Source organism: Neomonachus schauinslandi, chromosome 9 (assembly GCF_002201575.2).
Source record: "Neomonachus schauinslandi chromosome 9, ASM220157v2, whole genome shotgun sequence".
Classification (NCBI taxonomy): domain Eukaryota; kingdom Metazoa; phylum Chordata; class Mammalia; order Carnivora; family Phocidae; genus Neomonachus; species Neomonachus schauinslandi.
In genome coordinates this window covers 106,737,385-106,754,620 of record NC_058411.1, presented here as the reverse complement: position 1 = coordinate 106,754,620, position 17,236 = coordinate 106,737,385, and the positions used below count along the sequence as shown (strand labels likewise).

The 17,236-nt window shown below is 53.8% G+C and overlaps 1 protein-coding gene across 1 annotated transcript in view; it reads right to left on the bottom strand.

Annotated features, from left to right (window-relative positions):
- Positions 1–564: 564 nt before the first annotated feature.
- The window catches only part of CORO2B (coronin 2B), a 126,488-nt gene continuing 109,816 nt past the window's right edge, over positions 565–17,236 (bottom strand). Inside the window, exons 4-12 of the mRNA XM_021693938.1 lie at positions 12,870–13,019; positions 12,036–12,200; positions 10,050–10,166; positions 9,809–9,913; positions 9,189–9,285; positions 5,097–5,209; positions 4,664–4,754; positions 4,311–4,450; positions 565–696 (exon numbers count right to left, since the gene is read on the bottom strand). Coding sequence (XP_021549613.1) covers positions 565–696; positions 4,311–4,450; positions 4,664–4,754; positions 5,097–5,209; positions 9,189–9,285; positions 9,809–9,913; positions 10,050–10,166; positions 12,036–12,200; positions 12,870–13,019 — 1,110 coding nt within the window. The remainder of the gene's footprint in view (positions 697–4,310; positions 4,451–4,663; positions 4,755–5,096; positions 5,210–9,188; positions 9,286–9,808; positions 9,914–10,049; positions 10,167–12,035; positions 12,201–12,869; positions 13,020–17,236) is intronic.

The window sequence follows — 17,236 nt, the reverse complement described above, 5'->3', positions numbered from 1 at the left end:
AGAGAGGGGGCAAGAGACAGAAAGGAGCTGGGCTGCTTGCAGCCCTGGTCAGGTGAGTCAGGCTTGCCGGGCTGCCAGGGAAGGGCGGGAGTTGCAGGGAGGGGAGGCCGGACAGCCTGGGCCGGTAATCCAGCCCTTATTGTGCCAAGGGCAGGGATGCTGTGAGCCTGGGCAGGGAGTGCTGAGATGTCCCAGCAGCCCCTTGGCGGGGGCGAAAACTTCAAGTTCTCCATCTGCTGGGGTCCTGGCTTGGCCCTCTGCTCCCTGGTCCATTGAGGGCGCCCTGCAGGAAGTCCATGGTCTCCGCCCCTCCCAGGCAAAGGCAGGGCAAGGGTGGGTCTCCAGCGGTGGGTCTCCAGGAGAGGCTGGGGACTTTCTCAGCAGGAGGTCGAGAGGTCAAAGGTCAGCTTCCAGTCCTCGAGGTGGCCAGGTGGGGGTCGTCAGGCTGTTCCCCAGCTCCAGTCCCCATTCTTTCTCTGGGGGCGCTGGAGAAGGGGGAGTTAGGGGCGCGGAGACACCGTGGAGAGATCGGAGGTCAGCTTAGAAGGCAGCCCCGCCGGGGAGCTAACAGTTCTTGGGGCTGTTGCGCAAGTTTTTCAGCTCCAGCTGCAGCTGCCGAATGCGGATGTCCTTCTGGGCCAGCTCCTCTTTCAATCGCCGGATCTCATCCTGCTGCCGGAAGAACATTCGGAGGAGCTGCGGTGGACGAAGAAGAGAGGGGTGGCGGCGGGGCAGGAGAGAGCAGGTGAGAAGGCGATTTCTCCGGAGCGGGTGCCCTGCCTGCCCCGCCTCTGCCTCCGCCTTTGTCACCCCCTCTCCCCCTGCCCCGGCTTTAGTGTCCCCAGAGGCTCTTGTCCCTGCAGCGTGCCCTTCTCCAGACCCAGATCACCGCTCCTACTTCCCCTGGGAGTCCAACACCACCCCCTTCCCCAAATATCTTGAGCTCACCCTTTTAGGGGTGCAGACATAATACTCTTATTTACCATTCTGAATGGGAACCTTTCTAAAATGTTTTGTATCCTTCTTTTCTTAAGGAAGCTCAGATACAGAATGGAAGCCCACTTTTCTGCTGCCTGGGAGACTATCTTGGCCACCAAGGTCCGCACTGCGCTGGGATTCACTGGTGGGGCAGGCATGGGCAAAGCAGGGGATCGGACAGCCTTTCACTTAGACAAGCCCCTGAATTAACCAGTCTCGCCCTTTCCACTGGAAAGCAGACTGCCAGATGCCCGCAAAACACTGAGGCCCTCAAGGCAGTGGGCCCCGCGAGGATCCCCCACTCTTGAACTGAATGTTCCCGACACGCACCTGTGGGTGTCCTCACATTCCCTGGTGTGAGCTGCATGTATTTTTGTAACTGTTTACTTTAGTGAGATAGGATAGACACTGATGAAATGGTTCGAAAATGTTCCCAGGAAAACTAAGTTGAACGCGTTAGATAAAGGGGATGCTAACAGAGTTGCTTCTGAGTTGGGGGTGGGCGGTGTAAACAGAAGAGATCAGAAATAGTTTATATCTTGATTGTCCCATAGTGGTGACCTGTTTGTATGTGGTGGTCAAAACTCATGGAACGGGACACTACATAGGATGACTTTTACCGCAGGGAAATTATACCGCAATAAATCTGTCTTAAACAAGAAAAAACGGGGGACAACTCTGAAAAAACTTGGACTTTGTTTTCAGATTCACGGTAAGTTGCTCCACCTCAAAGAAACCGAAACTGCAATTTGGAGTGAAAGGGTGATTTATATGTGAACGACATAGCAGATTCCCAACCAGGAATCTCCTCAAAGCAGGGTCTTGGTCCTGAGTCAAAGTAGGATGGATGTATATAGGTGTGTATGTATTTTAATGTGTTAGTGTATGTGCTGCCAAAGGGAGCACTATTTACGTAATGCATTAAATGAAAATAAATGGTTTAAAGAATGTCTTTATCATTTTTATGATTCTTTCTTTAACTAACTTTTTTTATTTTAACCAACAAATGAGTACTGGTTACATCTCTTTGGAGGGATGATGTGCTATTTGCCCCTGCACTCAATGATTTCACGCACTCCCGTGGCTTCCAAGTTCTCAAAATTCCTTTGCATAATCTTTTGGTCAGCTTTTGTTTAAAAAAACAAAACAGTTTTATTGAGGTGTAATTCACATACCCTAAATTCCACTCATTTTAAGTGTACAATTAACTGATTTGTAGTAAAATTCAGAGTTGTATTCAAGTTTCCTCCCCTGTATCAAGCTACCAGTTTCTTTTCACACATAGACCAATGTGTCCACCTTGTACAGTCCAATTTTCTAATTGGTTGCTCCCAGTCGGCTGCGATAGTCAAAATTGTGGATAAACCCAGAGTCAACAGGCTCTGAGTGGATTTCTTTGCAATAACAAAGGTGTATAAGATTTAGTGCAGACAGATTGTGGCACTGTGTTGCCTGCTCAGAGATCCTTGAAAATTTCCCTCTGGGTCCTCAGTTTCTGTTCATATAAACAAGTTGAAACAAAACATTACTTGATTTCACTCCTGCTCAACCCTGCCTCTCCTACACTGGGTACTAGAACTGAGCTCAGTCTCTTATTATGGCCCACCTGAGCTATCTCAGCAACTCAGGTACCTTCTACCTTGTCAGGGGGGCTTAAATTTTTTTTTTTAATGGAAAATGCCAAATAGATACAAAACTGGAAAGATTAGCACTATGAACCTCCAAGTACTCATCAACCGGCTTTAAGAAAGAACATGTGACCATTCTTGCTTTATCTCTACTCCTACCCACTTCACGTGCACCACCTCTATCAGGGATTATTTTGAAGCAAATCTCATTTATCACCTGATTCCATCCAATCCTAGACATTTGAACATCCCTCTAGAATGGTACTGAATATATTGTATAGCAATTATCAGTTTACCTTTCAAATTTCCCTTTAAGACTGTGAGCTCCCTGAGGTCAGGAATAGTCTTTTTACAAATAATAGTGATAATCATAAGTTGGTGTGACAAGAAACCTTGAAGATGGCCCCTATGTTACCCCTCCCCTCAAGGGCGGACTGGACCTGGAAACTTGCTTCAGATGAATAGAATATGGCAGAAGTGATGGGATGTCATTTCCAAGGTTAGGTTACAAAAAGACCATGACTTCCATCTTGGACACCTTCTCTTGCTCACTTGGAGGGATGCCAGCTACCATGTTGTGAGCTGCCCTACGGAGAGGTCCATACGGTAAACACCTGAGGGAGGCCTCTGGGTGATAGTCCATGAGGAACCGAGACCCTCAGTCCAGCAACCCCGTGAGGAAACGAGTCCTTGCAGCAACCATGTGAGTGAATGTGGAAGCAGATCCCTCCCCAGTTGAGCCTTCAGATGTGGCTGCAGCCCGGGCACCAGTTTAACTACAAGGTCTCCTGAGAGACCTAGAACCACAGGCATCCATTCTGAGATACTATGAGATAATGAATGTTTGCAGGTTTAAGTCACTAAGTTTTGGGGTGACGTCTTACACGGCAATAGATAACTAATACAGGGAGCCTCACTGAGCACTTCATATGGGCCAGGAAGAGTGCTAGACACTTAGAAAGTATCTTGTCCTATTCCTATGTGTTATTTCCCATCCCCACTTTACCAGGAGAAAGGCCAGGAAACTTGCTTGGGCACAGCCGGGAAATAGCAGAGCCCGGATTCAGATGCAGTGGGTCCATGCAGCGATCTCTACTTCAGCTGCATCAGGCAAAGTGCCTGGCACAGGGTGGGCATCTGTGAACCCTGGCGGAGCTGAACTCAGCCCCTGGTCTTGGCACCGGGGCCTGGGCGTACAGTGCAAAGGAGAAGCCTTCGGAGGGCGGGGGGGCATGGATCAGACCCAGCTATGGTTGCCCCTGAATGAGCTGCTCCCATTCTAAAGGGTGCAAAGTACTTTCATAAACACAGCCTCTTCCCCCCCAACAGGGAACTGTCAGACCCCGTCGCTGCCACGATGCCAGGGAGGAAGGCAGTGCTGTAAGGCATGAGGCCAGGCTTTCCTCTGTTAGTCAGTAATTTATAACTCCCGTAAGAGCAAATGACAACCCCGTTCTGAAATGAGACGCGGGACTGGCTAGTGAGGGCCAGGGGTGCGGGTGGGGCATCAATATTGCTACCAGATCCCAGCCTCTATTTATTGGGGTCAGAGGCAATGGAAGCCAATAGCAGGCTACTTATGGTATTTGTCACAGAAAGAAAAATGCCCCAGATGCAGCCAGCTTAAAGGCCTGAAGTCCATAATTGAAATGTAAAGGTCTCGCTCTTCCAGGACCTGTGGAGGTAATAACTTATATTCCTTACCTCGTTCTCTGTCCTGGGCGGGACATTCTCTAATAAATCTATTCCATTGACCACAACGCTCTTCTTTTCTTTGATGGGAGCCTTAAATACCATTTTTGAGGACTTCTTATAGCCTTCCTTCAAAGACATTAGCACGGGATCTACAGAAGGCAAGAGAAACGTTCATGCCGACAATTTGGTGGCATGTCAAGTGATGGCATCTTTCGTTCACACCATGCTTGACAGCTGGTTGAGTGTGTGTGTGGGGGGGGGGGGGTCCAAGCAGGAAGCTACGCGAGGGGCAATGGGTGAACCGAGCGAAGGCGAAAGCTGCAGTCTCGAAGCCTCTCCCAGGGAGCCCACCCGTGCAGTACCTCGGTTGATGCCCCCCAGCCATTCATCGGGGGTCAGAGCTGGCTCCGTGCCTGGCGTCATGGGGTAAATGTCTTCCTGGTAGGAATCCGACTGCAGTGGGGGAGCAGAAGAGTGGACAGATAGGGGCCGCTGTGAGAACCCCTGCTCTTCAGCAGTCCCTCCTGGCTGACCTCCCACCGTGCTCCTGCTGTCCTGCCCCCAAACCTTAGCACTCGGGCGTCTCCCACGTGGAGTCCCCACCCTGCATTTGTCAGCAAGCCAGACTGTCCCCACCCTAGAATGGCCCCCATCTTCCCCCCGCCACCCCCAAATTGGGCCCAAAGACCTCAGTCCACAGGAACTTCTTCTGGGCTCTTCAGGCTTATAGTCTGTGGCGAGCTAGCTAGGATTCAGTGTGGGGGTCCCTTTGGAGCCCAGCGCAGCCCCACTTACCCTCCGGGGCACGATCATGGAGATGGGCTCGATCAGGCCCTTGAGAGTCACCAGCTTGTAGAAGCGGAACACCTCGCAGGCTGACACATCCAGCCCATGCTTGGGCATGACCCCTGTGGACAGGCACACGCAGCTCCATGGGATCCCGGGGTACCTCTCAGTGCCTCTCCTCCCTCATGTCCTTGGCCAAGAGTGTCCCTGAACACTTAGGAGGCAATGATCTAGGCACAGGGCAGCAGATGGCCTGGGGGCCAGGCTCTGTCTCTGGTAGCATGTCTCAGATAAGCCCCTCGGGCCAGACGTGCCTCACCAAGTGCATGCTTTAGAATTCGGGCCTTTTGTAACTGGAAGGGGCTATTGAAATATTTGAGTCTATTCCATTCTTTTGATAGATGAGACTCCTGCCGGTTTAGGGGAGGGGGCTTGCCCCAGGTCACAGAGTATGGCTAGGGCAGGGCCACTGAGCCTGTCACCTTCTAAAATAAACTAGTTTCCCTCAGCCCCTGTGTTTCTGGTCCTCAGAGAGAACGAAGGAGAGAGAAACCTTTCTCCACGCACCCTCAAGCCTGGGACTGCCGTTCCGTCATACATTGGGACTGACAGGACACGCCTGCGTGTTGCGTTCCTGAATGTGTGCGTGTGCTAGTTGTGCACGTGTGTGTGCTAGCCGGGCTCCTAACAGCGGCGTCTACTGTGTACCTACTGAGGAAACCGTGCTGTGGGGTTGGGAGCGCAAGCTTTGGGCTCAGACACACGGGGTTCTGAGGCCTGACTCTGCCCCTCCTCCTGGCTGGGAGGTCTGGGGCCAGTCACTGCATCTCTGAGCTCCAGCTTCCCTGGCTGGTTAGAGGTGGACAGTACGACCCTTCGTGAGATGCTCAGGGGACTGAGCGAGAAGATGCTCGTTGACTGCCTGGCAACATCGTGAGCACAGATAACGTTAGTTTCTTTTTCATGATGTGAACCTGAGTTAAGGTCCCAGCTCTCCTTGACTGGAATGGAAGGCTGCTTTTCCAGATAAAGGAATTCTAGGAGCTGGAGAGAAGTACTGTAAAGGTACCCGAGTGGGATTTAGAGCCAGCAGACCTGGCTTCGAATTCTGGCTCTGCCACTTAGGATCTATGTGACCTGCTTGACCACCCACACCCCCCCACCGACCCCCTGACACACACTCGGCCAGTCACATAGATCTACTTAGCTACTCAGAACCTATGAAAAGTGCCTGGCTCACAGCAGACGCTCCACAGTGGCCACAGATGAGGGGGAGAGGAGAAACAATTCTCCTTGATTCCTCCCTCCCCCCTTCCCTCTTCCTCAAGTCCTGCTGACCCTACTTCCTAAACACCTGGATTCATCGCCCCATCTTCCTGCCACCTCTCCAGTTACCACCCTTTCTTGGCTAGAAGTCCACAGTGGCCTCCGAACTGGTGTCTCTGCTTCCCTCCTGTCCTTTCCAAATCCGTTCTCCCCCACTCCCAAACAAAAAACAAGAAAACCAAATCCGTTCTCCCTACAGAAGTCAGAGCAACCTTAGACTAACATTTCAGATCATGTCAGGCTGTCCCATCTCCCACCCGTCCACCCAAGACAAAGAAAACCCTCCAGTGAGTTCCCAGTAAAACCCAAACCCCTTCCCCTGTGTGACGGTTAACTGTATGCATCTGCGGGCTCAGGAAAGCAGGTCACCCTCCCCAGGGTGGATGGGCAGCATCCCATCCAAGGAGGGTCTGAACAGAACAAAAGGCAGAGGAAGGAGGAAGTCACTCCTTTTTTTCCTGCCTCACTGTCTGAACTAGGACAGCTCATGCCACCTTCTCCTGCCCTTAGACTGGGATTCACACCATCAACTTCCCTGGTTCTTGGGTCTTTAGACTTGGACTAACTTGGGTCTCCAGAAAGCCAGCAGATCATGGGACTTTTTTTTTTTTAAGATTTTATTTATTTATTTGAGAGAGAGAGAGAGAGCAGGGGGAGGGGCAGAGGGAGAGGGAGAAGCAGACTCCCCGCTGAGCAGGGAGCCTGACGCGGGGCTCGATCCCAGGACCCTGAGATATATATTACATATATATACATATATATATATTTTTTTTTTTTCTGTTTCTCTGGACACCCCTTCACGAATACATCCTTCTAATCCATCCCATGGCATCTGGCCCCTGCCCTTAGCTCCAGATTCACATCCCAACCCCCTCCCCCATCTTCTGCTACGTTATAGAGCCAAACCTCCATTCTGTTTCTAGAACATGCCAGGCTCATTCTTGCCACAGGGACTTTGCACCAATGTTCCTCCTGCAGGCCCTACTCCTCCCCCTTCCTGCCTTTTATTTATTTATTTTTTTTAAAAGATTTTATTTATGGGGCGCCTGGGTGGCTCAGTTGGTTAAGCGACTGCCTTCGGCTCAGGTCATGATCCCGCTTCCCTCTCGTGCTGTCTCTCATTCTCTCTCTCAAATAAATAAATAAAATCTTTTTTTTTAAAGATTTTTAAAGATTTTATTTATTTATTTGAGAGAGAGAATGAGATAGAGAGAGCATGAGAGGGGGGAGGGTCAGAGGGAGAAGCAGACTCCCTGCTGAACAGGGAGCCCGATGCGGGACTCGATCCCGGGACTCCAGGATCATGACCTGAGCCGAAGGCAGTCGCTTAACCAACTGAGCCACCCAGGCGCCCCCCTTCCTGCCTTTTAGATCTCGGCTTAAAAGTTCACCTCCACAGCGAGGCCTTCCCTGACTATCTGGTCCCAAATAGCCCCTAGTCACTCTCTGTTCTATTGCCTTATTTGAATCTCTGCCTAGAACTTACGACCATCTAGGATTTTCCTTCTTATTTGTTTGTCTGTCTCCCTTTAGTGGAATGTGAGCCCCATGAGAGCAAGGCTGGGTAACGTATTATTTACCACTGAGTCTGGGGGCTGCCACCCAGTAAGTGTTTGTTGAATGACTATGTGAAAGAGCACCTGGAAGAACCAGGTGCTCTACGAGATGCTCTAACTAAGCTTTACAACAGCCCTACCTAAAGGTAGGTTTGGTTTTCCCTATTTTACAGATGGAGAAACTGAGCCTCAGAAGGGTGAGGTATGCACTTGAGTCCAAATGTAAACCTATGTCTGACTCTGAAGTCCAGGCTGCTTTTTATTCTACTCAATGAAGAGGTGACAGTGAGGAGGGGGAGATGACAGAGTCGGGGAAGGCTGAAGTCAAAGGAATGGTCATTGGGACCTCAGGCATATCTCTGGGCCACCATCTTGCTGTCAGTCACTGAGGTGGGCTTTTGGGCCCTTACAGCACTGATGACCTGGAAGCTGGCTCACAGGCCCTATCCATAACACCAGATGCCCAGAGGGAACAAGGCAGACTCGGGCTCTAAGGTAAGGAGGGAACAGAGCCCCGGAAGAAACTCCTTCCAACTGGGTGATTCTGACCCCGAACAGGGAATTGCTGAATGATATGACAGTGTTAGTTTACAGGAATGAACATTTTGCTGTAAGACTTTAGTGGTGGTAGAATGTGGGCTCTGAAGAACATCTCATCCCTGCCCTGACTCATGACGCTCCGTCAATCCCGGGCCCTCTGGGGAGCCTGGGGGTGCAGTGATGGGGACCCCCTAGAACTTCCTCCTGTCCTCTCAGGCAAGAAAAGAACTGCTCCTGAGGAATGGGCCGGGTCGGGGGGTGGGGGGCGGGCGGTGTGCTAGTTCCCAAAGGCTTCAGGAAAGGGTCTGGGCCTAGACCTTGCTCTGACCTTTAGTTTTGCCCCCACCTCCCGCCAGGGTCAGAACCACTTTGGGCTTCAGTCTCCCCATCTGCAGACGGGAGTGAAGACATGGTGCACACCCCTGTGGGCTGATGACCAGAGATGGTGGAGGACATCAGGCACTGTGGACTAGCGGTCTGTCAGGTGGGTGCTGACAGGCTGGCTGAAGAGGGCGGGATGACCTCAGGGTCAGCAGCTGTAGCTTCTAGTCTCATTGCCCAGGAGCTGTGGGCTTCTGAGTCTGCTATTTCATTTAAAGGCAGGGGTGACCCATGAGCCAAACGTCCAGCCTCTCTTTCTATAGCATCACAGCCATGGAAGCCTCTGGACCCCCCTTACCTAGGCCTTTCTGCGGGGCTGGGGAGCGGAACTCCATGAGGTAACTCAAGAAGGGCTTCTCAGTGTTGATCTCGTAGTACCGGATGTTTCCATCTCCCTGGGGGCAGGGAGAAAGGGAGGGAGGTGAGGAAAGCCGGGGGTGGTCCTGGGGGTCTGCTGAAGAAAGCCTCTGGTGCGCCTCAGGGGTGGTCAAAGATCAGGGAGACCTGGCCTCTAGACCCAGGCCGGCTGCCATGGGGCACTGATGGGGTGGTGGGGTGGGGGCGCCGTGTGTGTGGAGACAGCGCTTCTGATCTACAAGGCCATATTTGCCAAAGAGCACCTGGCAGGTGCCTCAAATACCATGACGAGTCACTGTCCTCTACACTTCCGGCTCTGATCCTTCTTCTGGTGTAAACCCCACCCCGGTGCACCTCTGAAGTCATTCCCAGTCACTGACCCTTCAGTGGGAATGAGTGGCAGACCCGAGGGCAGTTCTGATGGAAGAGAGTGAGAGCCCGAGGGGAAGACCAGAGAGGTTAGCCTGGTTCTTCCTAGGGGGTAGGGCAGGAGCAGGGGCACTATGGGGGTGGGGTCTCCCACAGGCCGCCCCGTGCCTCCCACCCCCCATCTTCTACTACCTTTCCAGCCAAGTAGAGCATGTGGGTGTCAGCATCATAGAAGGGAAACAGGAGACCTGACAGCCCATCAATTTCTTCCTCGATCAGGGGCATGGACAGGTCCTCCTTGGGGTGGGGGGAGGGGATGAAGACCGGTATCAGCCTGTGTCTCGGCAGGATGGCACCTTACCCTCCCCGACCCCGGCAAAGCCCCCAGAGTGACCACCCTTCTGTGTTGCCACCCGGCCTCCCCGTGGCTGACCTGGTCCCAGAGGGCGATTTGTCTCGTGTTCCATCTGGAGACCCCTGTCGTGAGAAGCCGTTTCATGTTTCCCAGGAACACCACCCGGTTCACTCTGTGGTTTTTGCAGTTTGCCTCCTGGCGGGGACAGAGAGAGCAGGTAAGCCAGGGCCCTGGACACTAGGGAACTGTAGTGGGCTGAATGGGGCCCCCAAAAGATAGGTCCAGGCCTTCATCCCTGGAGCCTGTGAGATGGGGCCCTTCACTGCTTTGCATTATCCAAGTGGGCCCTAGAGGTCATCACGAGCATCCTTGTAAAAGGTAAGAAAAAGGGAGGCGCTGCAGACACACAGCGGAGGTGATGTGACTCCAGAGGCAGAGATTGGAGGGATGCGGCCACAAGCTGGAAGAGGCGAGGAAGGGTTCTGTCCCGGAGCCTCCCGAGGGAGCACAGCCTTGACTTCGCACTTCTGGCCTCCGGGACTGTGAGAGAAGCACTTTGTGTTGCTGAAAGCCCCTGACGGTGGAAATTCCTTACAGCTGCCAGTGGAGACTAACGCAGGTGCTGTGGAGCAAAGGGGCCCTGGGGCCAGGAAACCAGGCCTCGCTGCCGTGTCCCGGGGGGGGGGGGGGGGGCGCTCGGGAAGGGGGGCTAACATCAGCTGTGCCAGGTGCTCTCAGTGAGGCATCTCTTCCAAGAGTCATGACAGGGGAATCTCGGAGGATGAGGATGAGGATGAGGCTCAGGAACACAGGGGACTCCCTGGGTCACTGCTCAGCGCCTTGCTTCACCCGGGGCTCCTTCTAAGCGGGCCATCCTCTGCCTCCCCGGCGGGCCCCCCCCCTCCCGACGGCCCCCCCCCCCCCCCCCCGCCTCTCGAGTTGTGACCCTTCCTCTTCCTCCTAACACAGAACAGCTCTTTGCTGGGATGAGTCAGCATCAGGTCAGAAACCAGAGGCTGGAGGTGCAGCGTCCCTTCTGGTCCTGCCCAACGAGTGTAGTCCCCAGGAGTCCCACCTCGCTGGCCCGTGTCGTGTCTGTGAGATGGAGCTTGGGGTCTCTGCTCTTCAGCTCAGCAGGGGCTCTGAGGGCCACTGGCTGGGCTTGGATTCTGACTCCGCCTGTAACCGAGCTCCCATCTCGAACCCTCTCCAAGCCTCAGTTCTCCTGTGTGAAGCGGGAAGAGTAGCCGTGCCCGCCTTAGCAGGCTGTCAGGAGGATGCAGCGAGTCACGACGTGGAGCCCCACAGCGAGCTGGGAGTTGGGGCTGCTGGATCTTAATGATACTAATAACTCTGAGTGTGATTATCTGTAGTGGTCGTAGTAGATGGCTTTCTGCTCTTGCAAGTCCGGACTCTTCCGAGATAAACAGCACCGGGTGGAGCATCAATCCTTTCTTGTGTAGGAGGTAAACCTCACATTTCATCCACATTTTCTGCCCCACCTAGCCCCTCAACTGGCACGCAGTAGGTGCTCAGGAAGTGTTCACTTCTTACTCCCAAATGGCATCTAATTCCTTCTTCACAGTCAAGACCCAGGAGACTCAAAGATCAAGCTGGAGCTCAATTCACCAGCAACCTCCCCACTTGGAGCCGTCCTGGGGCTGGTGCCCTGAGCCATCTCCCTCGGGCTCATCCCATGCAGGTGGCTGGGCAGAGAGTCCAAAGCCCCCTCTCCTGGGCTCATGATGGGGCTTGGGGAACACCCCGGGATTTGTGGGCTGAAGGGTGTCACCAGTTCTGCTCCCAGAGCAGGCCAGAAGAATCCCACCTGGGGAGAGGGGTACAGTGGGGATGAGAAAGGGTACCAAGGTCCCTCCCCACCCAAACTAAGGCAGGGTCCCTGTGAGTTGAGAAGAACCCAGAACACAGGGGCTGGTCCATGGAGGTGCAGGCCAGGTGTGGGGGAGAAGGGGAGCTGGTACAGCCTTTTCCTCTAGGCCTGACTGAAAACCACCGCCCAGATCCTGACACCTGCCCTTCCCCTCAAAGACTGTGGGGCTTCACCTGCAGGACGCGGCCGGAGCGGGGCTCGATCACGCGAAGCTTCTTGTCCTTGCACGTGGTGGTGAGCAGGCTGCCGTCCGTGTTGAAGGACATGCAGAGGATCACATCCGAGTGGCAGTCTATCATCTTCACCGGCTCACCCACGTCCAGGTTCCAGATGAGGACCTGCGAGGGGAGGGTAGGCATGCCGGAGGCAGGTCAGCCCTGAGGCTGTGCCATGAGGCGTCTGTCCCCGGTCTGCACCCGATGGCCCTGGGAGAGACGCCCCACGTGGGGTTGGGGTGTGCTGGGAGGCAGGACGGGGGCGTGAAACTGTATCAAAGGCTGATGCTCCCTGTCGCACAAATCCACTACCGTCCCTCGGCAGAGCCCAGCCGCAGGGTTCTTGTACTAGCAAGAAGGATCAATGTTCCTGGCCGGGGCCCATGGCTGGCACACCCCTTTTGAGGGCATGCCATTCTCTTCCCTCCAGCAACTTTGGTTGTTCCTTTTTCCTACCAGGAGGGCAACAGTCACTTCTGGATTTAAGAAGTGGCTCGGCAGAGGGTGTGGGCATGGAGTTGGGCATTCTCTTCTAGTCGGTCAGGGCCAGAGAGGCCAGAGAGGCGGCCTCTGTGGACCCCGGAATGACAGGGCACACCGAAGATGCCCAGTCCTGTGGAATGAATGAATGAATGAATGAATGAACAGACAGACGGGACGATGTTGGTGACCATGCTCAGGAGAGTAACAGTGCTCCTACCGGTGGCTTCTAAAGAGTCGTCCTTACCTCCCCCCTCCCCCCCGCCCCAGCACTGAGCTGGCTTGGGACACAGCTGCTGTCAGGCTGCTCACCTTGTAGTCATAGCCAGCACTGAACAGGATGTTGTTGGTAGTGGGGTGCCACTCAACCAGCCCCACGCGCCGGCTGTGCCCGTGCAGCTCCAGGAGAGCCTCTGTCATGTTCCGCTTCAACCCCCCCTCGGGGATCTCCCAGATCCGCACCTGCAGAGGGGGGTGGAGGGCCAAGGCTGGGTGGGCAGGGCCAGGGGAAGCCCCTGCCGGCCCTCTCCCTCAGACGGCCCTCTCCCTCAGACCGCAGGCTTCCCCAGATCTGAGCCGCGGGACACCCCCTGGCCCGTCCGGTGGGCAGGGCCTGACTGAGGCCCGGGGGAGGCTCCAGGGTGCACATCACACAGTAAGCAGCTCTCGGCGAGTGTTGTATTAAAAGTCTCCCTCTGCTGGGCGCCTGGGTGGCTCAGTTGGTTAAGCGGCTGCCTTCGGCTCAGGTCATGATCCTGGAGTCCCTGGATCAACTCCCACATCGGGCTCCCTGCTCGGCGGGGAGTCTGCTTCTCCCTCTGACCCTCCCCCCTCTCATGTGCTCTCTCTCTCATTCTCCCCCTCTCAAAAAAAAAAAAAAAAAAAGTCTCCCTCTGCTTCCCATCCCACGCCCTGCTAAGAGCTCTGACCTCAGCCTCGGCAGCTCTGTTGGTTTCACACGGCCCTGTCTCTCACTCTGCTCCTCACCAAGGTGGACTCGAGAGCAGAGGAAAACCCATCCGGGAGGCTGGGAGGCCCAGAGTCTCTCCTGAGAGGTGAGGCTCCAAGGGGCAGAGACTGATCAGATGTTTGGAGCCCTATACCAGGAGGACGGGCAGAGCCTGGATGCAGCTGCTATTTTCAGTCTTGTAGATGCTGGTAAAGAAGCAGAAAGAGGGGCGCCTGGGGGGCTCAGTCGGTTAAGCATCTGCCTTCAGCTCAGGTCATGATCTCCGGGTCCTGGGATGGAGCCCTGCGTTGGGCTCCGTGCTTAATGGGGAGTCTGCCCCTTCCTCTAACTCTCCCCTCCACTCGTGCTCTCTCTCTCTCTCAAATGAATAAAATCTTAAAAAAAAAAAAAAAGAAAGAAAGCAGCAGAAAGAGATGATGGGCCAAGAGGAGGATGGGACATACAGAGGAGCACAGAGTGGAGACCACGTGGCCCCAGAGAGAGGAAGTGCGCAGTTTGTCCGCCATCTTTGAGTACCCTCCGGATTACTGACAACAGCCCCGGGTGGGCTTCCATTTCCCGGGCCAAACATTCTCTGCCTAGTTGCAGCTGTTTCATCTACAAATGGGAGAAAAAAACTCTTTGCCTTGCCTTGCCTCCTGGTAGAATAGAATGAGATGCTGGTTGCCCAAGCTTGTAAACTGTAAAGTGCTCAAAAGACATAAGGAATTCTCATCCTTGTTATAATCGTTGTCAACATGAATGCTATTGATTATGCTCTGACTAGAAAGAGCACACGTCTCTACGACTTAGGGCACCTTTAAAGCAAATCTTTTGAAAATCTGAACTCCACCCTTGCCAGTAAGGAGAAAAACTGGAAAAACAGCTTTGAGATACCATTTATAATCTTCTAAAGTAGCCAACTGGGAGGTGGGGGGAGAGCCGAAGTTGGCAAGATTATATACTGGAACTGGTAGATGCAATCGGTGTTGGTAGTATTATAAATCTGAGTAACTCTTTTGGAAGCAATCTGGCAATCTTTTGCAGGAACCATAAAGACATTTATGTCATATTGCTTGACCTGGTAATTTCACTCTGAAAATCCAATATAAGCAAAAATCTCCATGCATGAAGGTGTTCACTGCAACGCGGAAAATTTAGAAACACTCCAAATGACCGACATTAGGGGAACAATTTAGTATGTCATGTTATTATGCGATATTAGCTAGTGGATGATAATTCTGAAGCCTATGAATAAACACGGAACTCCAAAGGCAGTCCTCAGGACAGGGGGGAGGGCTGGCAACTGGGGGTGCCCCCAAGGCCCTTCCTGTGGCGGCTTCCCTTCTTGTTGTGTCCCCCGAAGACCCAGCTCTGCACATGTAGACACGGGAGGCCTCAGGGTGAGAAAGGCAAGTTCAATCAAAGGTTTGGGGTCACCCTTCGGTGTACCCTTCTCAGTTTAACAAACAGGCTCGAGAAAAAGTTTCTAATTAGGTGACCCTTCCCCCAACAGCCTAATTCCTGAGCATCCAGCTAACCAAGGCACATCCCTGGGTAATGTCCCATGCCAGGCGAAGGTAGAGGCAGGAGGGGAGCTGTGAAGTGAGGGTCCACCCAGGCTCTAATCCCACCCACTAGCTGGATGACCTGGGAAAGCCAGGGACCTCTCCGAGGCTCAGGCTCCTTGTCCAGTTGATGAACAGAGACATGTGCACCATTAAGAGGTGTGGGGGTTAAACTAAACTGGGCTTCATGTCTTTGTGAGTCTGAGGCTTTCTAGCCAGATGAGCTGACTTGTTAGGAAGACAGCTCTGCCTAGGAACCCAGGGGCTAAGCCGAGGGGATGGGGAGGGCGGGTTGTGTCTGTGCCCAGGTTCAGCCTCTGGATTGGATCCAAGTCCCAGGGAGCCGAGGCCTGCAGGTGGAGGCCCAAAGAGCAGTTTTCACCAAGAACTGTTAGATGTAGGGTCCCAGGCGGGGCCGGAGGGACCCAGTGAAAAATGTCCTGCAGAGAGGGAGAGAGGTACCTTCCGATAAACTCATTTGATCCCAGCCACTTCCCTCCCAGTGTTCTCATCTGCACATTGAGGCAATACTAGTTAATCTCCCCAAGTCCTCTGCTTTTGACATCAGTTGAGTGTATCCCTGGGGAGTGGGGAGAGACTGGCTTTGCTTGATCTACTGCTACGGCAAATCGTTGGCCCCAAGCGCCGTAGGAGCTGGAGGTCATGGTGGGCCTAAGTAGCTGGAAAAAGGAATTCCAGTCCCTTGGTATTCAAGGGATTTGTTTGAAGCGAAGAAAGGATGGGTGTGGAGGAGCACTGTGGATCTGCTCAGAGGTTGCTTCAACAGGAGACCTGATAGGGCCGGAGGAACCGGATTTCTGGAAGGAAGGGGTGGGGAGCTAGGGCAAAATGCTCTCTCTAGCAAGCCAGCTGTGCCCCTTTAGGTCCCTGGGGCAGAGCCCTGTTTAAGTCAGTTACAGTCAATCCAGCAAAATATGCTCAGTGTCTGCCTGGGTCCCACATACTAGACTCGGGGCAGCTCACAGTTTTGTGCGGGAGACAGCAGAGGATGTTTAATAAAACTACAAAACCAAATGTCCCTGTGCTTGGGGAGGGCGCAGTGGGCCAACAACATGAGAGCTTTGCAGTCTGACAAGCTCTGTTCAAATCCAGGCCCTGACCTTACGTGGCTGACCAAAGCCTTCCTTCTCCCCTGGATTGAATCTGACACCTTGGAGAGGCCATGCTTTGTCCTGCTTATCTATCCCCCAAAAAAGAGCAGCTCCGCAGTGCCAGGTATCTAGACATCACCCTTCTAGGGGCACTGACAACCTGCCAGGCCATCCCGCTGGATGGCTGACTCCTCCGTACAGGGTGGGATCTTCTGAGTCCCACCTTTGCCTTCAGTGCGAGGGACAGTGCCTGGCACATCCCTTTGGAATGCATGAGCCAATGGAAGAATCCTAGCAGCCCAGAAACCTCACTATCACATCAGCAGCAATGAGTCAGCCCCCGACTAGGAGGGAGCCGGCCAGCCTTGACTCTGGCCGGTGGTGAGCTGGGTAGATGGGGATTCACCCCTGTACTCCTGGTTTGGAAAGGGTGGGGAATTTCTCTCTTGGATCTTGAGGTTCACCATTCAGCTTAGTCTTTTTTTGGAAACCAGTGACAGAAGGCCTACCTGGGGGCTCAAAGAGCAAAGAATGAGATGCAGAGGAAAGAGCCCTGGGTCTCCAACTCCAGCTCTCTGACTCCCCAGGGGCCCTAGAGTTCTTAGTAGACAAGAAACACCAAACACTGTATATTCGTTTGGCTCTGATGCTGAGTCCAATACGATCTCCATTTGACAGGAGGGCGACTTGTGCCCAGAGAGCTAAAGAAACTGGTTCAAGGTCACAGGCCTGGGAAGTGGCAGAACCTATAGGCCCGCGCACTCCTGAGCCCAGCTACAGAGCCACACTGCCACTCGCTCTGCAGTCCCAGGTCTGTGGCCGAGGCCTCCGTCCGCCCGGCAACCCCTCGGGCTACTGTCCTTCCATCGCTGGAAGGGGCACGGTGCTCCCTTCCAGCTCGGAGAGGTATCGGTTCTCTAGCGTGTGCGTGTGCTTGTGCGCGCGCGCGCGTGTGTGTGTGTGTGTGTGTGTGTGTGTGTGTGTGTAGATGAGAAGGGCAGGGTGGTGGGTGGCTTCTGGCTGCTCCCTGCTGGGCTGACATCCTGCCCC